At 41.8% G+C, this 23,596-nt stretch overlaps 2 protein-coding genes and 1 long non-coding RNA gene across 4 annotated transcripts in view; 2 read left to right on the top strand and 1 right to left on the bottom strand.

Moving 5' to 3' along the window:
• LOC110290703 overlaps nt 1–23,596 on the top strand; it is a 31,552-nt gene that overhangs the window by 155 nt on the left and 7,801 nt on the right. The window contains exons 2-3 of one of the 2 annotated variants that reach the window (XR_002377499.2): nt 6,321–6,396; nt 10,400–10,846. This is a non-coding gene — a long non-coding RNA (uncharacterized LOC110290703). Of the gene's footprint in view, nt 1–6,320; nt 6,397–10,399; nt 10,847–23,596 lie in introns of those variants that run through there. The other variant, XR_003836203.1, reaches the window with a different exon arrangement.
• Cd1d (CD1d molecule) lies at nt 12,364–16,044 on the top strand. The gene is made up of 6 exons (XM_021157331.2): nt 12,364–12,631; nt 12,914–13,186; nt 13,470–13,748; nt 14,206–14,484; nt 15,095–15,191; nt 15,280–16,044. The coding sequence occupies exons 1-6, from the start codon at nt 12,571–12,573 to the stop codon at nt 15,299–15,301; spliced, it is 1,011 nt and encodes a 336-aa protein (XP_021012990.1). The 5' UTR covers nt 12,364–12,570; the 3' UTR covers nt 15,302–16,044.
• The window catches only part of LOC110290702 (antigen-presenting glycoprotein CD1d1-like), a 3,790-nt gene continuing 1,634 nt past the window's right edge, over nt 21,441–23,596 (bottom strand). Inside the window, exons 3-5 of the mRNA XM_021157332.2 lie at nt 23,289–23,567; nt 22,588–22,684; nt 21,441–22,499 (exon numbers count right to left, since the gene is read on the bottom strand). Coding sequence (XP_021012991.1) covers nt 22,478–22,499; nt 22,588–22,684; nt 23,289–23,567 — 398 coding nt within the window. The 3' untranslated portion in view covers nt 21,441–22,477. The remainder of the gene's footprint in view (nt 22,500–22,587; nt 22,685–23,288; nt 23,568–23,596) is intronic.

The raw sequence follows: 23,596 nt of genomic DNA, 5'->3' as shown, positions 1-23,596 counted from the left end.
CTTGGTCATGGTGTCTCTTCACAGCAATGGAAACCCTAACTAAGACACCACATAACTCTATATTCTATTTCCCCTTCCTTGTGAGATCCTCCCTTCTGCCCAGTCCCTTCTTTGTATCTAACCTCTATGGTTACTGTTAAGAGGCATTTTCCCAAGTTCAGCCATCTCAGGAATAAGTTCTGTCTTGCTGGCAGGATCAAAACTGAGTTCATGTTCCCAGACCCCAGACCCAAGTCCTATCCTGCTTTCTCAGGTGTCTCATGTTTGTCTGTTAACCAGTAAGGGATGGAATAAGAAGGGAGATGCTGTTATCCTGTTTTCTAAACTAAAGCACACAAGTCATAAATGTACTGCCTGTCTTGGTTTGATTGCCTATGTGCAGCTTGCCCACTCCTTTGTCCCTTTACCACTCTAAATTCCAGGTCAGAGTCCAGGAGGGGACTTGACAGCAAAAGCTGATTTAAGGACCTTGAAATCAGATGACCCAAATAAGGCCCAGTCATCAATGTTAACTTCCTTGTTTAACCCCTTGTGTCAAAATATTTTTGATCAATGCAACAGCCCATCCCTATCCCTCATGCTTTAAAAATGTTGTGTTAGCTATCAGGCACATTCACAGACAACCGAAAGGAACTCTGCGGACAATGTTGACAATCAGACATCTTTACAACCTGCTCCCAGGGACCCTGAAAGAAGACACATCATTAGACGCCCAGAGGCACTTGTCCACTTGTGCATGAGCCACGGTCCCCGATAAAAAGCTGTTTTCTCTTCCTCCATCCCTTCCTCTCTTCCTTCTGTTCAGAGGCAGCCTCTATTCCTCTTCCTCTTAATAAACTCCCCACATGAGACTTGTTGCAGGGTGTGATTTTTGTCAGAACCTGCCGCCTGTTTCCATTAGTAAGATCTCCCTTTGGGAATGAGGTTCAGATCCCAAACTGGCTGCCTCCCTGCACATGCAGAAAATAAAGCTTTCATTTTAAGCTCTGTTTCTGAGGAGAGTTTTCCTGCCTCCCACCTGAACCCAACAGTTAAATGGATTATGGCATATCTAGCAACAAGGTAACAGCTACATAAATACATACCATATTTTTGGGTCTGGGTTATCTCTGGATGATTTTTTCCCTCACTCCATCCATTTACCTGCAAATTTCACATTTGTTTGTTTTTGTTTGTTTTTAATGAGCAGGATAATATTCCTTTGTGTAAATGCACCACATTTTCATTATTCATTTTTTCATTGACAGACATCTAGGCTATTTCTACTCTCTGTCTATCATAAGTAGAGCAGCCAAGACTATGGAAAACAAGTGTCTCTGGAGTAGGGTGTGGAGTCCTTTGGATACGTGGCCAGGAGGGAGTGGGATAGGTTATTCCCAGCTTCCTGAGAAACCACCACAGTTATTTCCACAGTGCTGTACAGATTTGCACTCCCACCAGCAGTGAATAAATGATCCCTTTATCCCCATCTTTGCTAGCATGAACTGTCCTTTTTATAAATTCATCTTGGCCATTCTGAATTTAAGTTGAAATCTCCAGGTAGTTTTGACTTGCAGTTCTCCTGATAACTAAGGATGTTGAACATTTCTTTATGTGTTTCTCAGGCATTTATGTCTTATCATTTGAGGACTCAGAGTATCAAATGCTATCATTTGAGTTCTGTATCCAGTTTTTTTTGTTGTTGTTGTTGTTGTTATACAGAGGCCTGTAACGCTTCCTTCAAAGCCAACCTGAGATGCAGTTAATTGTCCCCCTTGGCTTTTCACATGTCTCTGTGGAACACCACAGAGTACTCTGAGAGCCAGAAGGAAAGTGTGTGAGATGAGCAGTTTCGGGAAATCTGTTCAGGCGGTGGCTCTGAGCCCTGTAACCTCTAAATCTCCAGGCAAGGCCTGGCCCTCCTACTTACACAACCCTGTCCTTTAAAGACAGCAAACTGTAAAATAAAGTTGTTCACTTCTCTCTCTCTCTCGCCCTCCATCCTCCTCCTCCTCTTCCTCCTCCCTTCTCTCTCTCCTTTCTCTCCTTTCTCTCTTTCTTTCTCTTTCTTTCTTTTTCTGTAAACAAAACCCAGAGAGTCTGTGTGACTCTCTGCCTACCTGGTCATTGATCTCTGTCAGGTCCAAAGGAAACTTTATGTCCCCAAATTACGGCCGTTGGACAAAGGCCATCATTCCTCAGGAACTCGTGAAGCAGGTTCTGCTCTACTAAGGAGTCATCTCCCTTATTACTGGCAAAATCTAAAAATGGTGTGCTGAAGTTACACCTGGATCTTCCTCCCAGCCCCATGCTTCCAGATATAAAACTCAGACTCAAAATATATTTGCAAATATCCTGGCCGTATAGCTAGGATCTTCTCTGACTAGATAGAACTTAAAATATCCCACTTATTCTAGCCTACATTCTGCCACGTGGCTGGTTACCTGTGCTCAGGTACTATGTGTCTGTCTCATCATGTTTTTCCATTGAGTCTCTTGCCTGGGTCTATCCCAGAATTCTTTTCTCCTCCCAGATGTCCCACCTCTATTTCCTGCCTAAGCTATAGGCCATAGTTTTTTTAATTGACAGGTGATGCATTCATACAACACGCAAGATATTCTCTCTACAATGGTGCCTATTAGAATACCAAAGCATACATTGGCCTCCATGTTCTCTCAGTATCACAGGTACATAGCTACCCCAACTGTACACTTCTCCAGCTTATGGGCTTCTCTTCCTCTAGCCACTCACTTCTCTTTATAACCCTGCTGTTCTAGCTATGTCTTGTCTTCATCTCTTCCTCACCCTTTCTCTCTCTTCTGCTCCTGCTTCTCACTTGGTCAGGTCCAGTCTGCTGGCCATGCTCAGTCTACTGATTTCTCTCTCTGCTCTGAACTCTTTCAGATGCCTGAGTGTTCTCTGTCTCCTGTCTACAATAAAGCCTTCCCCTTAACCATACCACAGAGTGGTTATGTCATTGATTTATGTACTCTTCTTTTCCATGATATTATTAATCCAGTAACACATGTGTAATTGTTCTTTAACAATTTTCCATTTTGCAGCCTGCCACTTTGCCTGAATGATGGTATCTTTTGCCATACAGAAGATTTTCAGCTCTATGCAGTCTTATTTATTAATTGTTCTCAGCACTTGTCTATAGGTGTTCTGTCAGAAAGCACTTCCTGTACCAGTGAGTTCAGGACTATTGTCTGCCACACCCACTCCAGTGGAGTCTGAGTGACAAGTCCAAAAGCTTGGCCACAGTCCTGAGGCAAAAAGTTTCATGGAAACTGGTCTCCTGGAGTCTTTGGCGTTCCATAACACGGATGTGGTCCAGATATGTCCTTGCAATAGACTGGTAAAGGGTTTAGACTGCTTTCTTTCAGTATTGTTTTATTAAAAGTGCCTCCAAGGACTGATTTGACAAATAGCTAAGTTAGATTGAACATTGTTTCCTGGCCTCCACTGGTGTTGCAATATCCTAGGCAATCGTTGAGCCAACCTTGGGCTTTGAATTTCATAAGAATGTTATTTATTCAGACGAAATGCCTCCAGTGTTGAAAGAGAGATAGTGAAAGAAATCAGGCGTTGCAGTTTACTGGGTTAGAGTAGAAATATCAGGGAAAGTTCTACAAAGTAAACTTGGAATTCTCATTACAGTCATGTATGGCAGACTACATTACATATTAGAAGAAAATTGGTGGACTCCTCTGTTAAATGGAGGTTCCCTACAGATACTTAAAATAACAACTAAGTCACTCCCATATGCAGGAGTTTACAATGGCCTAGGAAGAAGGAACTAGAGTAAATACTTAGAATAACAGCTGAGTCACTGTCATATATAGGAATTTACAGTGGCCTAGGAAGAAGGTGGATTATACAATATACTAGAATTGGAACTATTGCAAGGGCATAAAGCCCTTACCCCTGGCTTCTAAGAATAAGCTGATCTTAAGTAGGGCTGATTTTTATCCCAGTTGTAAATACTGCCTGGTTCCTGGTAGCTTTTATGTATGCCTTTCTCTGTTTTGTATAAAGAATCATTATGCATCAGATGACCTTAATATATCACCTAACTTCCTTGTTTTCTTCTGTAATGTAAGTCTGATGCTCACTTTGAGAAATTACATTCAGATCCAACACGTTCTCTGGTGTTTGTGTCTGTTTGTCACTCGCCAACTCCTTGCCCACCCAAGTAACAGGACCCTGATTTCTCCCCCAGGTTGAGGGGCTCCGACAGAGCCAGCCCGTGGCAATTCCCCACTTTCTTTTCTATGAGACTCAGGGTATCTGTCCTTATGTTGAGGTTCCTGATACACGTAGAGTTGAGTTTGGTGATGAATGTGGATCTATTTGTCTCCTACATGCAGCCATCCAGTCTTCTAGCATCCTTTGTTAAAGATGCTTTCTTTTTTTTCCAGTGTGTATTTTCAACTTCTTTGTCAAAATTTAGGTGTTCATAGGCATGTGGACTTATGTCTGGGTCTTAAACACCATAAATGTATTTGTTTTTATGCCAGTAGTATGCCATTTTTATTACTTTAGCTCTGTGGTACAACTTGACAGGGGTATGATCCCTCCAGCATTTCTCTTATCATTAAGAATTGTCTTAGCTATTCTGGGGTTTGTGTGTGTGTGTGTGTGTTTGCATATGAAGCTAAAAATTGCTTTTCATTTTCTGCAAAGAATTAAGTTTGGAATTTTGATGGGAATTGTGTTGAATCTGTAGGCTGCTTTTAGTAGGGTATCTACTTTTACTATATTAGTCTTTCCAACCCATGAACATGGAAAATCTTTCCATCTTCTGTGTCTTCTTCAACTTCTTCATTCAATGTCTTAAAGTTTTTACTACGTGAAGTCTTTCTTGCTAGGTTAGAGTTATCATGAGATATTTTATTTTTCCTGAGGCTACTATGAAAGATTGGTTTCCTTGATGTCTTTCTCCATCTGTTTGTCATCAGTACGGGAAAAGGCTACTGATTTTAGAATGCTCATTTTATATATAAGCTCAAAGAAGCTTGCCTATAAAAAAAAAGGGAGGCAGAAATAGTAAGAGTGAGCTGACAATGTGACATTGATTGTTTCTGGTTCTACGTGTTGGGCAATACTTTCTAACATCATTGAGGGACCAGTAGACTCTGCCATGGGATGATAAGAGGTGACAACCTAAAAAAGAGGTCTCCTCTTTAAGAAGGGTCCTCTGGTGTGTATATGTTCTGCAACAAAAGTATAAGGATATTTTGTTTTAAAGCCATGTTTGGGGATGAGAAACTTTGATAGAGTCTTAGATAAGATTTAGAAGAACAAAAGATATCCAGAAGGAATTAAAACCTCAGGCTTGTGAAATGGTCTAGTTTGAGACTACATTTTATTGTCTATATAAAGTAAATCACAGCTGGTAAATTATGAACAATATTGACTACAAATTAAGAACTATCCATCTGGTACTCTAAGAGCTCGGCAGAAGAAATTGTGATACAATTTTGCTTTAATTGAAAATAGGTTTTTAAAATATAATATATTGATTATGGGTCCCCTCCCCCAACTCCTTTCAGATCCTCCCCACTTACTCCCCTTACCCAAATCCACATCCTTTCTTTTTCTTTCACATTAGGATACAAATGAGCATATATAATGATGATGATGATGATAATGATAATAATATAAGATTAGATAAAGAAAAAACATGCAGACCGAAATAGGATAAAACAAACAAATCAAAGAAAAAATAGGTAAAGAAAAACCTGCAGAAACATATAGAGATACAGAGATACACAAATTCACACAAACAGAAATCCCATAAAAACTCAAATCCAAAAACCATGATATATATGCAAAGGACCTATAGGGTAGAAAAAAAGAAAAGACAAGCCCCAACAAAGAATTATGAGACTAACCTCAAAAACTACCATTGAGTTTATTGTCTGTTAGCCATCTACTGCTGAGCATGGGGCCTGGCCTTAAGAGTGAGACTCCATTGGTAAAAGGTTAATTTCTCATTTGTGAGTGGTTATCAGTTGGAGAGAGCTTCTAGTCTAGGGATGTGAGTCTGTGTCCACTTCTCCTCACAGTGCTGGGTCCCTGTCGGGTGCGGCTTGTGCAGGTTCTCTGCATGCTGCCACAGTCTGTGAGCTCATATGTGCATCAGTCCCGCTGTGTTTAGGCCTTGTTTTCTTGGTGTTCTCCACCCCCTCTGTTGCTTACGATCTTTCTGCCTCTTCTTCCACAGGGTTCCCTGAGCTCTGAGGGGAGGAATTTGATGGAGACACTCCACTAAGGACAGAATATTCCAATGTATGTCACTCTCTGTGTATCTCTGTTTTTCTTCCCATCTTCTGCAGAAAGCTCCTCCAATAATGGCTGAGCCACGCACTGATCTATGAGCATAGCAGAATGTCCTCGGGAGTCATTTCATTGGTACGTTCCTTTGGGTTTCCCTATGTCTCTAAGCTATCTAGTCTCATGTTCATATACAGATCGCATAAGGGCATTTACATGGGCAAACAGGAAACTTTAACAAGGCTTACTGCAAAGATAAAGCCATGATAGAAAGACAAGTTGATTAGCCAAAAAGTTAGAAGATATGCCATGAAAATTCACATCCCAAGAACTAAAAGTGGATCAACTCCAGTCTGCCCTTGGCTGCTTGCTAGAGACCATGAACTTCTCTTGAACCTTTCCTCTCCCTTTGGAATTCATCAGACCCTGTATTTGTCCTACCAGCTATCTTTTTGTCAGCCCATCTGGTACAGAGATGTAGACGACCTACGTGCACATCCTGGCAGAGCTCCACCAAACTCCAGGCACCCTTTAGCTGCTGTGCCAGACCCACACTCCAGGCTCAGCCAGAGCTACACATCTTGTGCTCTGGCCCAGCCTAATGAGTCTGCTGGGATTGGATACTGCAGAGACCTCCCAAAATCCCAGGCCTACACCAGGTACAGCAAACATGCCTGGCTCAGCCTGATGAGTCCTGTCTGCACCTCTCCTGACCTCCAGGTTCAGGCCAAGTAGCATATCCTGTGTGCACAGCCTAGTCTGCTGTGTTGACCTCAGACTCACAGTCAACACAAGAAGCTTATATGACCATGTCACACCATAAAAACATGAACGGTCAAGACAGTATGCCTGCCTCAAAATCCATGAGTCCTATAGAAATGTTCTCCAGTGAAAAATGAACCCCATAACACAGAATCTTTTTTAAAAATCATAAACCTCATCAAAGACTTCAGGAATTTAAAGAAGACACAACTAGCTTGATGAACATAAAGAAAATGAACCCAAAAAGAATAAATGCCTGAATGGTATTCAAGAAAACACAAATATAGGAAAGATGTAACAGCACAGATAATCCAGGACCTGAGAACCAAATTCAATAAAGAGATAGAAACATCAAAGAGAACTCAGCTAAAATGAGATGGAATTGAAAAACACGATAAACTGGGCGTGGTGGCCCACGCCTTTAATCCCAGCACTCCGGAGGCAGAGGCAGGCAGATTTCTGAGTTCGAGGCCAGCCTGGTCTACAAAGTGAGTTCCAGGACAGCCAGGGCTATACAGAGAAACCCTGTCTCAAAAATCAAAAAAAAAAAAAAAAAAAGAGAGAAAGAAAAAAAAAGAGAAAAAGAAAAACACGATAACTAAAAAAACTCATAGGAAAGGCATACATGAAAAATGGATCAAATGGAAGACAAGATATCAGGACCCGGAGACAAAGCAGAGGAGTTAGGCCACACAGAGAAAGAATTTGAAAAAAATTTAAAAACTCAGGAAAAAGAAGAAGCAGAAAATGTGGACACCATAAAAAGACCAAATCTTCCAACTATAATCATAGATGAGGAAGAAGACAATGTATAGACCAGATCTTTAACAAGATTATAAACTTCTCCCAGCTAAAAAAATTACACATCCACACAGATGCAGGAAGCCCCAAGTAGACAAGACCAGAAAAGAAACCGCTTCTGGCAGATTATTGTTAAAACACTAACTATACAGAACAAAGAAAGTATTGAAAACTATGAGAAAAATACAAACCACATATAAAGCAAAACTCATTAGAATAATACCTGATTTCTCAATGGGAACTTAAAAGCCACAATAGCCTGAAACAATGGATTCCACGTTCTAAAGGATCATGACCAACCTACACTACTGTACTCAAAGACAAAAACACAAAACAAAACAAACAAAACAAAAAACCTGCCATGGTTGAAGAAGAAAGAAAACATTTCGGTGACCTAAACATGCTAAAACAATTATATCTAGCAAACCAACCCTAAACAGAATTCAAGAAATAACTCTTTAGACTAAAGATAGAGATAAGCACAGTGAGGGGCCTGTAGAAAAAAAAAAGTGAAGCTATAATTATTGAAATATAAAGTACAACAAGGACACAAATAGCAAGCAAACAAAAACTTCAAAATGACTGTAGCCAATACAAACCTTTCACTAATAACTTTAAACGTTAATGGCTTTAACTTTCCAATCAAAAGACTCAGCTTGCCTGAATGGATTAAAAAGCAAAATCCATTTTCTGCTGAACACAAAAAACTCATCTTAGAATTAGAGATTGACACCACCTGAAAGCACAGGAGAAAAACCATCCCCTCAAATGGGATCAGGAAGAAGGCAGGTGTTGCTCTTCTCTCACCAGAGAAAATAGACAAAGAGGGATAATTCATTCTAATTAAAGGAATAATTAACCAAGAAGACATTATTCATAGTCCTAAATATATATGCACCATATTCAGGTTCCATGAAGAGCCTCCTACTGAATTAAAGACAGATTAATGTCAACCCATTGATAATAAGCGATTTCAATACCCCCACTTTCTCTAATGCACACACAGATCATCAGCAAAAAGTAACAAAGGAAATAACACATCAGATGAACTTAACAGATATCAAACACCAAAGAGTGCACACCTTCTCAGTGGCCCATGAAAGCTTCTTCAAACAGACCACATGCGGTGACACACGACAAACCCTAAAAACATTCAGCAAAAATTGAATTAACTCTCTGTAGTCTATCTGACCATAATGCAATGAAACTTAAAATAGACATTAAGCACATCTCTAATAAGTTCACAAACTCATGGAGATTGAACAACTCATCACTGAATGATGTGTGGGTCAAAAATAAAAATCAGAAAAGAAAAATATTCCTGGAACTAAACAAAAAATGAAAACAGGACAAATAAGACCTTCGTCCTCCTTTGTCTCTGGTTTCTTGTCTCTTGTTCCTTCTTTGTCTCTCTGTCCTTCTTTGAAGTGGTCCTTCCATGCTTTCAGGCAGTCTCTATCATTGAAAACAGTCTTATGTAGGAATTTCATAGCTCTAAGTTTCTACATTTAAAAAAACCAGAAAGTGGGGCTGGAGAGATGTCTCAGTGGCTAAGAGCACGGACTGCTCTTCTAGTAGACTCAGGTTTGATTCTCAGCCCCCACATGCAGTTCGCAACCTTCTAAAACTCTGGGATCACGAAAATTGCTGACCTGTTCTGGCTTCTGCATGGTGCACGGACATTTATGTAGGCAAAAAACCCATATACGTTAAAAGCAAATTTTTAAAAAATCAGAAAAAAAGTTAGTGATACAACCCCCGCCACCCCCCAAAAAAAGCTGGAAAAACAAGAATAAATCAATCCCAAGTTTGGTAGATAACAAACAACAAATACCAGAGCAGAGATTAATAAAATAGAAACAGAGAAAACAATACAAAAAAAATCAGTGAGTCTAAGAGTTGGTTCTCTGAGAAGATAAACAACAAAATCAACAGAATCTTGACTAATTGACCAAAAGAAAGAAGAAGAGGACCCAAATTATCAGAATAAGTAGATGGATGCCAAAGAAATTCAGAATATATATGTAATATATTAAAACCATGCACTCCATTCGTTTTGAAAATCTAAAAGAAATGAATGTATTTCTCCATTCATCCAAACCACCAAGGTTAAGCCAAGAAAAGCCCAACAACCTAAGCAGACCCATAGCAAATGAGGAGATTGAAACGGTAATAAAAAGCCTTCTAACTTAAAAACAAAAACAAAGGAGCCCAGGTAAACTCATAGCAGAACTCTAACAGACTTACATAGAAGATCTATAAGTAATGCTTCTTAAATTACTTTTAAAAAAAATAGTAACAGTAGGAACACTTCCTCCATAGGTTTATTCCTAAATATTTCATTTTCTTTGAGACTATAGTGAATGGGAGTGTGTCTATGATATCTTTCTGGGCATGTTAATTGTTGTTGGCATATGGAAGTTTATCTGTATCTTGCCACTTTGCTGAAACTGTTGATCATTTCTAAGAGTGTTCTGGTGGGATTTTTGGAATGTCATGTCATCTGCATATAGGGCTAGTTTGACATCTTTTCCTATTTCTATCCCTTTAATTTCCTTCTCTTGCCTTACTGCCTTAGCTTGCACTGCAGATACTTTATTGAAGAGGAGCAAGGAACTGTAAAGGAAAATGAAATCATGAAGTTCTCAGGTAGATAATGGAACAAGGAAATATTATACTGAGTGGGGTAAACCAGACCCCAAAGATGAATGCTGCATGTGTCTCTCTTTCATAGATCCCAAAGTTGAGCTGAGAGCATATAAGCTGGAGTAACCACAGAAACTAGGAAAGCAAAAGGAGGGTCAAGAGAGGTTGTCTTAGAATCCCCACTTGCTGTGATTGAAACCCCAAAGCAACTGGAGAGGAAGGGTTTATTTAAATTTATGAGGGAGGAGTTGGAGGAAGTAAAGGGATAGAGGGAAATGGTATAAGCATGTTGTAATAAAAACAAATCATGCTTTTGAACTATAAAAAATTAATTATTGTTTTAACCTTTTATTTTTTAACAAAACTTTTCTCAAACTGTTGGAAGCAATGTCCAGTAAAATCAGGTCTAGTGGATTAGAGCCACCTCCAGGAGCACAGCCAGGAGGGAGAAGCCGGCCCTCTAGGACTCTTACAACACTGGACCCAGGAGAGAAGGTTGGTGAAGGCAGAATGGGAGGAGTCAGGTTAGGCAATGTGATTCTCATGTTCTGACAAGCCTCCAGCGGGGACAACGAAGGGGTCAAACTAACATTTCTGTAATTACACGGCCTATGTGTTAGGAAGAAAGGCCCACAAAGATAGCTGCCGCCCAGTGTGTGGAGAGGGCTGGCTAGCTTTCCTGTCTTTATTCACACTGTCTGGGAAGCTTGAGGAGGCTCTCTGAGAAAATTACACTGGAGTTTGAAGTCTGAATGGACACTAGGCAGGCGCTTGGAGGTCAGAGTTCCCCAAGGGGTCTATTTGTGAAGAGATCTGAGGAAGAAGCTGTATCTAAGGGACGAAAGCATGTGAGACTGAGAGTAGGGTCCCAAACGATGCTCCAAGGCAAGCCAGAGCAGGAGCTGAATGATCCTAGAGGCTATACCGATGATGGTTTTTTTTCTACTTTGTGGAAGGTATTTCATATAGTTGAAGCAGAAGGTTGCGGTAATGTTAAGGGTAGAGACAGAGAAGAGGCCTACTTAGGAGACAAGGCAAAAAGACAGAGCAAAGCATACAACAGGGTGACTAAAAAGGAACGAGGAAGATGGTATCAGGATGCTGCAGGAGCCCGATTTACCAAGGATGACTTCTCCTTTCTCACAGTAACTGAAATTTTGAGCAACTGTTTTTGTCACTACTTGTTTTAAGCGTGAGAAGTTGGGAATGGCCGTACAAACTCACAGGTGCGTCTGGTAATCTTACCTCTGTTCTCTAAAAACAAGAGGTTCGTTCTTTGCGAGTGAGTGGGAAAGACGTCTGTCTGCAGGTGTATGGCACATGTTTTCGCTGTGCTGAAGGGCTTCAAGGGGGCACAGCGCATCACTTTTGGCTTTTCCTCACATCAAACTGCCACAAGTCTTCGATTTTCGCCAATCATGACAGTACAATATATAGAACAAAATAAAATATGCCTGTACTCTCCCAAAATGGAGTCGGGACAGCCAGAGGGCAGGTAAGGCAAGGGAGAACAGACACCAGGCTAAGGGGAAAAAGAATCTGACATGGGAAACTGTGGGCATACGAAAGCTATGAAGGAACTTAACCCGCCTAGTCCTGTCCTCTCAATGAACCACTATAAGAATCACATCTATTATTATCATTATTTTAATGTAATATTTATAGATATCTGAGAGGATCCAAACTTGTAAATGGAGCACCTGCAGACAGCCCCTGCTAGCTAGACCAAAACGTCCCTTCTATTTTTCCCCTTGCATTTTTAATACCATCGGAGTAGTAACAGAAATACAACTTTGTCTTGCTTTCGATATTGAGACGACAGTCTCAACCTCATTCTTTAGTATAGCGGAAAGACATTATTATTATTATTATTATTATTATTTTTGAAAAGTGGTTTGTGTAGCGGTTCTGACTAAAGCTGCACTCCAACCCTCAACTACCAGGGGGTTTGGCTTTGTCAAAGAGTAATTTACCAATCTTGCCTGCGCTTCCTTCCGGGTTTTGCTGGCTCTGTGCCAAAACCCCTAGAGCCTTTGTGTACAGGGCGGGGAGCAGAGTAAAGCGCAGAAGTCGGAGCCCAGGGCTGTGTAGCCCTCTGGCGCTATGCGGTACCTACCTTGCCTGTTGCTGTGGGCATTCCTACAGGTCTGGGGACAATCTGAAGGTGAGTGAGTAAAAGCGCACACAATCGACTAGAGATGGGAGGGAGGGAGAGGCTGGCTACAAGCTCTCTGCAGGAGTGGGCTGGTGGAGGTGGGCTTCCCAGCTTGCAGCAACAAGTGGGAGGAGCAATGTATGGATCCGGCTCAGGGCTTAGCACAGTTCAGAACTACACTGAGCCTGCCTTTCCTTCCCCAAGCCCAGCTAAAGCTGAGCTTTTTCCTACTGCAGTCTGACCTCAGACTGAGCCCATTCGCTAAGTTCTTTCGTTTTCCTTTGATTCCAGTCCAGCAAAAGAATTACACCTTCCGCTGCCTGCAGATGTCTTCCTTTGCAAACAGAAGCTGGTCCCGCACAGACAGCGTGGTCTGGCTGGGGGATCTGCAGACTCACCGTTGGAGTAATGACTCAGCCACCATCAGCTTCACCAAGCCATGGTCCCAGGGCAAGTTGAGTAACCAGCAGTGGGAGACATTGCAGCATATGTTTCAAGTCTATCGAGTCAGCTTTACCAGGGACATACAGGAACTAGTCAAAATGATGTCACCTAAAGAACACTGTGAGTGGAGGGATTGGAACCCTGAACCCAGTGGGCAAGAGTGATCCAGACCCCAGCTGGATAACTGTGGGCATAGTGATGAGCTTCTCTTCTCTGTCCACCCTTATGGTTTTCACTTCTGTCTAAAAGTAACCCTTGTCCCTTCTAAAAATAGCCCGTTTCTGCTCTAGGACACCATGATCANTTCCCTCAANTGGCACNNAACTATAATCTTCATACCAATTCCTTTTTTCCAAACCCCTTAATCATGAACTCTTTGGTCTCTGGCCACTCCTCCTTACAGATCCCATTGAGATCCAGCTGTCTGCGGGCTGTGAAATGTACCCTGGGAATGCTTCGGAAAGCTTTTTACACGTAGCATTTCAAGGAAAATATGCCGTGAGATTCCAGGGAACGTCCTGGCAGACGGTCCCAGGGGCCCCATCTTGGTTAGACTTGCCCATCAAAGTGCTCAACGCTGATCAAGGGACAAGTACATCCGTGCAGATGCTCCTGAATGACACCTGCCCCCAATTTGTCCGTGGTCTCCTAGAGGCAGGGAAGTCAGACCTAGAGAAGCAAGGTCAGCTGGCTATTTTCACCCTGACTCTCCACTTGGNTCCATCTAGGTTTTCAGATCACTGTCAGCTGAAGAGGAAGGGCAAGNCCTAGGAAGAGATGATTAAGGCCTGTGGGGTTTATTTTTCTCACTGACAGCCACTCTTGGGTTCTCTAAATTGAGTTAAATCAACACTGGGGATGAAAACTGAGCCATGCCATATTTGAGGCAGGCTGTATCAGCTGAAATTCAGATTGTTCCAGAGTACAGAGGAGGGCTACAGGAGGCTCAGATCAGGGAGGGGGGTAGAAGTATTAGGGATGGTCTTCCTAACCAGAGGGAGACAAATGGATTAAACTAATAGGCAACTTCATCTCCAGAGGTGGGCCTGTGGGAAGCATAAACTTGATAGGAGACCTGGAGACCCTAATATAAAATTTCTTGCTTTAAAATTTTTTTCTTATTCTCTTGATGAGTACAGAGAAGCCAGTGGCCTGGTTGTCCAGTGTCCCCAGCTCTGCACATGGCCATCTGCAGCTGGTGTGTCATGTCTCTGGCTTCTACCCAAAACCTGTGTGGGTGATGTGGATGCGGGGTGACCAGGAGCAACAGGGTACTCACAGAGGTGATTTCCTGCCAAATGCTGATGAGACATGGTATCTTCAAGCAACCCTGGATGTGGAGGCTGGAGAGGAAGCTGGCCTGGCCTGCAGGGTGAAGCACAGCAGCCTAGGAGGGCAGGATATCATCCTCTACTGGGGTAAGAAAGAACTGGAGCCTGGGTTGCCAGTGAGCAGAGGCAGCCATCAAACATGGAGTGAAAGTTGAACAGACCTAGATTCAGAAATGAAGCCCCTAACTATTATAGAAGAGCTAGAAGGAAGGAATTCTAGATAAAAAAAGAAGCCCCAAAAGACTTGCGATAAGATGTTCTCTGTATAAGAAGAAAGGAGACCCAGAAACTAAAAAGATCCAGAGGTCAGTGGCAAATAAAGAAGTATGGGAAGATCCATTCCCCAGTAGAGAGGACCCAAGGCATAGCTGCAGTATATTGGGCGTGTCCTGGGTGAGCACTGGACACTTTGCTGCCCCTACATCCACTTGTCACTTAGCTTTGAAGCAAGTGTTGTTATTTTGAGTTTAAGAATGAAGACGTTGATGCTAAGATAGGGTAACTACCCAGATTCACACAGAAAGGACTGGAGGTAGACAGAGTCACACCTGTTTGGGTAGCATGTAGCCAGATCCTGACAAGAAATGGTCAGTCTAATCTCATGAGAAATAAAAAGGATATACTTTAAATTAGACTAGGGAACTTGAAACAGGTATTGGTTTTCTGTTGAGAGATACATTGTATTCTTCCAAACCAGATGCCAGGCAAGCACCCGTGGGCCTGATCGTCTTCATAGTACTAATCATGCTAGTGGTGGTGGGTGCTGTAGTCTACTGTATCTGGAGAAGGAGAAGGTAAGTCTCCCTGTCCATGATCTCCTTCCCTCAGCATCCCTCCTTCATTCCTTCCTTTTCTCTCCTAATGGCCTCTCTCTTCTTCCAGCACCTATCAAGACATCCCGTGACTCTTCCTTACACCTGCCTCTCCTGAAATTCAGACTTTCCAGGCTCTAGGACTTCAGTCCTGGTCTGCTCAGGATCTGGGGATGAAGGAGAGGAATCCTGAAGAAGTGAAGAAGTGAAGAGCAACCAGTATGCTCTTTTTAACATTAATTATAAGAAGTTAATTATTTGAATTGTTTCTTCAGTTTGCCGTAGTTTAGAACAAACACAACTGCAAATGTGTGTACCTGCCAGAAACAAGCTGTTTGGAGGATTTTATGGGATTTGCACTGAACTAGAAAGCACACTTCCTGCCCAAACAGACGCTCTGGGGTTTGTTGGCAAGTGTAAAGTCCAACGGCAACCTGGCTGTACTCTGTATTTTTCAAGGTGATTAGAAAAATGGATTTGTGTGTGTGTGACATACAGCTTTGGAGTTTGTTGGCAAGTGTAAAATCCAACACCAACAGTATTTTTCAAGTTAACTAGAAAAATGGCTTGTGTGTGATGGCTTGTGTGTATGTGTGTGTGTGACACACACAGATTTTAAAAAGTGAATGCAAATATCTGCAAATGTTTGCTACCTTAGATACAAACCTGCCACCTAATGATAACTCCAAGGGCCTCCAATTTGTGGCTCTTTTAATAATGTTTGTTCTAAATGCCATAATGACCATCTTAGGACACAGTCTCTATGGAAATTTTGCATTAATGACTGAAAGGTGTTTTTTCTTTAAAATAAAATAGGATGTAAAATGAAAATGTATCCCGAGGTTTTACTTGGTGTAACAGTGTTTTAAAATGAGAAGTCGCAGTATATATCTATTTGGTTTAAAAAAAAAAAAAAACAACCCTACTCTCCTTGGATTGTTTCTCTCAAACACTGCTATAATTTGTATCTGGTATGGACCCCAAGGTGCTGAAGAAGGAATATCTTGTTCTGAAGGAAACCAGAAGACTGTCTCACAGGGAGCTAGGAGGAGGGTCTCAAAGCCACACCCACAGTGGCACACTTCGTCCAAGGCCACACCTCCTAATAGTGCCACTCCCTGGGCCAAGCACCACACCTACCCAGGCAGGGAAGAGCTATTTAACTTTTCTTTCAGATTATAAAATAGTATGTACTAGTTACTAGTTAGCTTTTGGGGTTTTGTTTGCTTGGTTGGTTTGGTTGCAGTTTGTTTTATTTTTTAAGACAGGGTTTTTCTATGTAGTCTTGGCTCTTTCATTCTGTGGGTCAGGTTGGCCTTGAACTCAGAACTCTTTGCCTCCACCTCCTGAGTACTGGCATTAAAGGCATGTGCCAGCATCACACAGAGTCATCTGTATCAGTCAGGTTTCTCTAAAAGAATAGATCTGGTAGAATACATATTAAAGTCAGATTTATTAGTTGTTTATAGGCTGTGGTCTGGGTAGGCCAACAATGGGTGTCTCCTGATGGAAAGGTCAAGAATCTGGTAATTGTTCAGTCCATGAGACTAGATGTCTCAGCAGTTCCAATCTGGTGCTAGAGTCCTAGAGGGTTCCTAAAGAGCTGCCGGTCTTTAAGCTGTGTTTGGAATCCCAAAAATGTAGGTTCTAAAATGAGCAAAGGAATGCCTCAGAAACAAGCTGGATGAATTTGCCAGTGTGCTGGCTAGGCTTATGTCAACTTGACATAAGATCATGTCCTCTGAGAAGCTTCAAATTAAAAATGCCTTCATAAGATCAGGCTGTAATCAAACCTATAGAACGTTTTCTAAATTAGTGATTGACTGGGGTGTGGGGAAGAAACAGCCTATTGTGGGTGGTGCCATCCCTGGACTGGTGGTCCTGGGTTCTGTAAGAAAGCAGGCTGAGCAAGTCAGTAAGCATCATCCCTCTATGGCCCTCATCAGCACCTGCCTCCAGGCTCCTGCCCTGTTTGAGCTCTTACCCTGACTCCCTCAATGATGAACAGTGATGTGGAAGCATAAACCAAGTCAACCCTTTCCTCTGCAACTTTTGTTCATAGTCTTTTGCTGCAACAATAGAAACCCTAACTTAAACAATCAGTAAGGGTAAGAGCAAGCAGATATGGCCCCTAGTTAGAGTGGGTCTTCCTACCTCAAATAATCCAATCTAGAAACCCCCTCACAGGTGCCAGCTTTGTGGCTGATGTCTGGCTTTTAGTTTATTCTAGGTGTATTCAAGGTGACAACCAAGATTAGCTATAGCAAGAATATCTTGTGTATTGTATGGATGCATCACCTGTCAATTAAAAAGCCCGTGGCAGGAAGTGGGAGGTAGGGCATCCGAGAAGGAAAAGAATTCTGGAATAGAACAGGCAGGAAATCTGTCCTGGGAAGCTATGAGGAGACAGATACATGGGACCTGATCACAAGTAACTAGCCATGTGGCAGAATGTAGGTTAAAATAAATGTGTTATCTTAAGTTCATGATTCTAGTCAGAGAAGAGCCTAGCTTCATGGCCAAGGTATTTGTAAATATGTTTTGAGTCTGAGTCTTATTTCTGGGAGCGTGGGAATGTGAGGAAGAACCAGGTCTTAACCACAACAATTTACATGTGTGTGCATGTATGTGCCCTACTGAACCCCTGTAGAGGTCAAAAGATAACCTGCAGGAGTAGGTTCCCTCCTTTTGCCATGTGGGTCCCATGAGTCAAACTCTGATGAGGCTTGGTGGCAGGGTCCTGTACCCTATGAAATCTTTTGCTGGCCCAAGGTAACTGGATTTTATGGGAGGCATCTGCTTGCTTCAGCATCATTTATTTGTGACAACAAATGAATTAGAAAAAAAAAAAAAGAGACAGGGAAGGTAGGACAGAAGGAGGCCTGAGGCTAGCCTCAGACTGGTCATGCTGCAATTGGAAACTGAAAGTCAAGAATGAGAAAAGTGTAGCAGCAAAGAAAACCTCTGTTTTCTTTTTTTTTTTTTTTNTNTTTACTGATTTTTTTTTTGATTTTTAATATTTTTATTACATATTTTCCTCAATTACATTTCCAATGCTATCCCAAAAGTCCCCCATAGCGCCCCCCACTTCCCTACCCACCCATTCCCATTCTTTTGGCCCTGGCATTCCCCTATATTGGGGCATATAAAGTTTGCAAGTCCAATGGGCCTCTCTTTCCATTGATGGCCGACTAGGCCATCTTTCGATACATATGCAGCTAGAGACAAGAGCTCCGGGGTTCTGGTTAGTACATCATGTTGTTCCAACAATAGGGTTGCAGATCCCTTTAGCTCCTTGGGTACTTTCTCTAGCTTCTCCATTGGGAGCCCTGTGATACATCCAATAGCTGACTGTGAACATCCACTCCTGTGTTTGCTAGGCCCCGGCATCGTCTCACAAGAGACAGCTATATTTGGGTCTCTGTTTTCTTGTGGTAATGAATGCACATCTCTCTACTGGAGTGTCAGTGCGTGTAAAGCAAGTTTGTTCAGTGCAGGTGTGCTTACTGCAGGTGTGTTCAGTGCAGGTGTGCTCAGTGCAGGTGTGCTCAGTGCAGGTGTGCTCAGTGCAGGTGTGTTCAGTGCAGGTGTGCTCAGTGCAGGTGTGTTCAGTGCAGGTGTGTTCAGTGCAGATTTGTTCAATGCAGGTGTGCTCAGTGCAGGTGTGCTCAGTGCAGGTGTGTTCAGTAGGTTTTCAGAGAATGTTTCCTATTCGTGGGTTGAAGGCCTTTCTGTGCTTTCACTGATGTTAGAGGGGGGATGCCCTTTGCCCTATTCACCCTTCACACACACACACACACACACACACACACACACACCTTCAAATAGAAAGCTTCTGGGCTCCCTTTTTTCTTTTAATTTACAGCACGTAATAGGTGAACTGATTAAGAACAACTGAAAATGCTAGCTATTACATACTAGTTCATCTCATTTAAATCCATTTACATGATAGTTTTATAAAAGTATAATATGTTATTAATTTTCACTAGTGACAATTTTCTAAAAGCTTGTGAAGAAAATTTGTCTCTATGATATTAAATCTTCTGTTCTTTAAAATGAAACTTTTTCTTATATCTTATGTTTCTCCTCATACATTAACAAAAAAATAAATAAAACAGAAAAATACCAAACAAACAAAAACCCCACTAAGAAGAGAAGATATTGCACCTGAATACTAAACCGTGCTGAAATATTAGGAATATTAAGGCCCAGCCTGTTGCTTTCTTTATTGAAAGATCTTTTGAGATTACAGCATAGCAAAAGTTCTGGGTTCTTTTTAAAAAACAGTATTGATGAACCAGCCTGACTCCATCTTAAGATTAGAAGACATCTTATTAGGAGGTCAAAATAAGTTCATTTTTGTTTTCTGTAAAACTTAGATTTGACCAGATCTTGGCCTGTCTTCTAGAATTTGACATGTTCTATATCCTATACCCTGACATGCACTCTGATAAGATGTTCTTCCAAATAATTTTGGAATGTTCAGTCAAGTTCCTTTGTAACTAAAACTCCTCTAGAAATCCCTCAGCCCATGAAAACCCCAGAGTCTTACAGTTTTAGGACGCTATATGAACCCTACCCTCTCCTGTGGTCAATGCTATTATTTCAAACCCTGCTTCGGATAGATAGCCATACCTAACAGAAAATAAAACTTGAATAATGGTCTTTACTCTTGTTTGGCTGGATTAAGTTATTTGTGATATAAAAGAAAGTATATGATATTGATATAATATGCAATATACATTTTATTTTAAAATACTTTGAAAATTGACAGTTCATTTGATTTAGCAAGTAAGTTTTTGGAACATGTTAGTCTAACTTGTTTAGCTCAAGTGAATATTTTTTATTAATTATTTTATTTATTTACATTTCAAATGTTGTCCTGCTTCCTGGTCCCCCCACCATGAGCCCCTCACCCCATCTTCCCTCTCCTTCATCTCTAAAAGGGTGCTCTTCCACCCCCCCAACCCCCCACCTCACCTCTCTAGTGTCCCCTTTCTCTGGCTCATCAAGCCTCCACAGGACCAAGTGCATCCCCTCCCACTGAGGCCAGACAAGACAGTCCTCTGCTACATATGTGGGGAGGGGCAAGAATCAGCCCATGTATGGTCTTTGGTTGGTAGCTTAATCCCTGGGAGCTCTGAAGCATCCAATTAGTTGACACTGTTGTTCTTTCTATGGGGTTGCAATCCCCTTCAGCTCCTTCAGTCCTTCCCCTAACTCTTCCGTTGAGGTCCCAGGCTCAGTCCAATGGTTGGCTGTAGTGTCTGCATCTGTCTCAGTCAGAGAACAGTCATGCTAGACTCCTTGTCTGCAAGTACATCTTGCCATCAGCAATAGTGTCAAGGTTTGGTGTCTATGCCTGGGATGGATCCCAAAGTGGGGTGGTCTCTGGGTGGCCTTTCTTTCAGAGTCTGCTCCATATTTTTGTCCCTGCATTTCCTTTAGACAGGAACAATTCTGGGTTAAAATTTTTGAGATGAGTGGGCATCCCCATGCCTCAACTAGGGACCATGTCTATCTATTGGAGGTGATCTCTTCAGGTTCTATCTCTTCACTGTTGGACATTTCAGCTAAGGTCATCTTCACTGGGTCCTGGGACCCCCCTCACATCCCTGGTGTCTGGGACTTTCTAGTGCCCCTCCACTCCCCACCCCACACTGCTGCATATTTCTATTCATTCTCTTGGTCTTCTGGGCTTTTCTCCCCTGATACCTTATCATGCCCACCTTTATTTTTTTTACCTCTCCTACCCCTCTCCCATCCAGGTCCCACCCTCCCTTTGCCTCCTGTGATTATTTTGTTCCCCTTTCTAAGTGGGATTGAAGCATCCACACTTGGGTCTTCCTTCTTGTTAAACTTCATATGGTCTGTGAGTTATAGCATGGGTATTCTGAACTTTTTGGCTAATATCCACTTATCAGTGAGTACATACCATGTATGTCCTTTTGGGTCTGGGTTACCTAACTCAGGATGACATTTTCTGTTTCCATCCATATGTCTGTAAAATTCATGATGTCCTTGTGTACCACATTTTCTGTATCCATTCTTCCATGAAGGGACTTCTGGGTTGTTTCCAGCTTCTGACTATTACAATTAAGGCTGCTATGAACATTCTTTATGATATATAGGAGCATCTTTTGGTTATATGCCCAGGAGTGATATAGCTGGGTCTTCAGATAGAACTATTTCCAATTGTCTGAGGAACCGCCAGATTGATTTCCAAAGTGGTTGTACCAGTTTGCAATCCCACAAGCAATGAAAGAGTGTTCCTCTTTCTCCACATCCTCACCAGTACTGACATCGCCCATAATTTATTCACGAGTCACCATCTTAAAAAACTATATCCTCAAATTGCTACCTATTGGTAGTTTTCAAAAATTATCTGAAAAGTATATGAACATTTTCTATAGTTTTAGCTCTAAATAGATATGTTAGTTAAGCTTTTAGTCTTTACTTCATTTATGGACAAACCATCTTCTTTACAAATCTCAAGGTAATACCAGTCCACTCCATTACTGTATTGGAAGTTAATGTTCTTTTCCTTTTCTTTTAAATTAAACCCAAATAGAGGACCTCATGAAATTCTTTAACTGCCCATCCAAAAAACTATATAGTAGGGAAGCAAAGTGGCTATTGAGATTTCATCATGGCACATAATGTGTCACCAATATGTTGTGTTAATTTTTCTGTTTTTAATGTTCCCCAAAACAAGTTCACTCTTTATTTTATTCTTAAAAGACAAGTAACCACAAAGTAAATGAGATATTATTTTAGGAATTTTGTCCAAAATAGTTGCTTTCCAGCCTCAGAATCCAAGATTTAATAAAACAATAAAATCTTATACTTATAGTTTTTATTTTTTTTCACTGTAGTAGATACTTTTCTTAAGAGGGTCTGGAGAGATGATTCAGTGGCTTAGACCACACACTGGCCTTGCAGAGCACTGGAGTTGGTTCCTATAGTGCATATCAGGCTGCTTGGGCTATAACTCCAGCTGCAGGGGAACCACAGGCTCTCCTACTTTTAAGATCACTAGTATTCAAGAGCACAGACACCACCACCACCCCTCACTCTGCATATACATGTAATTTGAATTAATCTTAATTTAATTAGGAAGTAATACTCCTAAATTTAAAAAGAGCATACTGGTTGCTCTTCACTTCTTCAGGATTCCTCTCTTTCATCCCCAGATCATGAGCAGACCAGGACTGAAGTCCTAAAACCTGGAAAGTCTGAATTTCAGGAGAGGCAGGTGTAAGGAAGAGTCACGGGATGTCTTGATAGGAGCTGGAAGAAGAGAGAGGCCATTAGGAGAGAAAAGGAAGGAATGAAGGAGGGATGCTGAGGGAAGGAGATCATGGACAGGGAGACTTACCTTCTCCTTCTCCAGATACAGTAGACTACAGCACCCACCACCACTAGCATGATTAGTACTATGAAGACGATCAAGCCCACGGGTGCTTGCCTGGCATCTGGTTTGGAAGAATACAATGTATCTCTCAACAGAAAACCAGTACCTGTTTCAGGTTCCCCATTCTAATTTAAAGTATATCCTTTTTATTTCTCATGAGATTAGACTGACCATTTCTTGTCAGGATCTGGCTACATGCTACCCAAACAGGTGTGACTCTGTCTACCTCCAGTCCTTTCTGTGTGAATCTGGGTAGTTACCCTATCTTAGCATCAACGTCTTCATAATAAACTCAAAATAACAACACTTGCTTCAAAGCTAAGTGACAAGTGGATGTAGGGGCAGCAAAGTGTCCAGTGCTCACTCAGAACACACCCAATATACTGCAGCTATGCCTTGGGTCCTCTCTACTGGGGAATGGATCTTCCCATACTTCTTTATTTGCCACTGACATCTGGATCTTTTTAGTTTCTGGGTCTTCTTTCTTCTTATACAGAGAACATCTTATCGCAAGTCTTTTGGGGTTTCTTTTTTATCTAGAATTCCTTCCTTCTAGCTCTTCTATAATAGGGGCTTCATTTCTGAATCTAAGTTTGTTCAACTCTCACTCCATGTTTGATGGCTGCCTCTGCTCACTGGCAACCCAGGCTCCAGTTCTTTCTTACCCCAGTAGAGGATGATATCCTGCCCTCCTAGGCTGCTGTGCTTCACCCTGCAGGCCAGGCCAGCTTCCTCTCCAGCCTCCACATCCAGGGTTGCTTGAAGATACCATGTCTCATCAGCATTTGGCAGGAAATCACCTCTGTGAGTACCCTGTTGCTCCTGGTCACCCCGCATCCACATCACCCACACAGGTTTTGGGTAGAAGCCAGAGACATGACACACCAGCTGCAGATGGCCATGTGCAGAGCTGGGGACACTGGACAACCAGGCCACTGGCTTCTCTGTACTCATCAAGAGAATAAGAAAAAAA

This window comes from Mus caroli, chromosome 3, assembly GCF_900094665.2.
Source record: "Mus caroli chromosome 3, CAROLI_EIJ_v1.1, whole genome shotgun sequence".
NCBI classification, from domain to species: domain Eukaryota; kingdom Metazoa; phylum Chordata; class Mammalia; order Rodentia; family Muridae; genus Mus; species Mus caroli.
The sequence above is the reverse complement of the archived record's forward strand: the minus strand, read 5'-3'. Positions and strand labels throughout refer to the sequence as shown.

What these genes read in the sequence shown, in the direction of transcription:
- Cd1d (XM_021157331.2), top strand. Translation starts at nt 12,571, where the DNA reads ATGCGGTACCTACCTTGCCTGTTGCTGTGGGCATTCCTACAGGTCTGG. An exon ending in GGTCTGGGGACAATCTGAAG is followed by an intron (nt 12,632 to 12,913) that starts GTGAGTGAGTAA and finishes CTTTGATTCCAG; the next exon opens with TCCAGCAAAAGAATTACACC. An exon ending in GTCAGACCTAGAGAAGCAAG is followed by an intron (nt 13,749 to 14,205) that starts GTCAGCTGGCTA and finishes TGATGAGTACAG; the next exon opens with AGAAGCCAGTGGCCTGGTTG.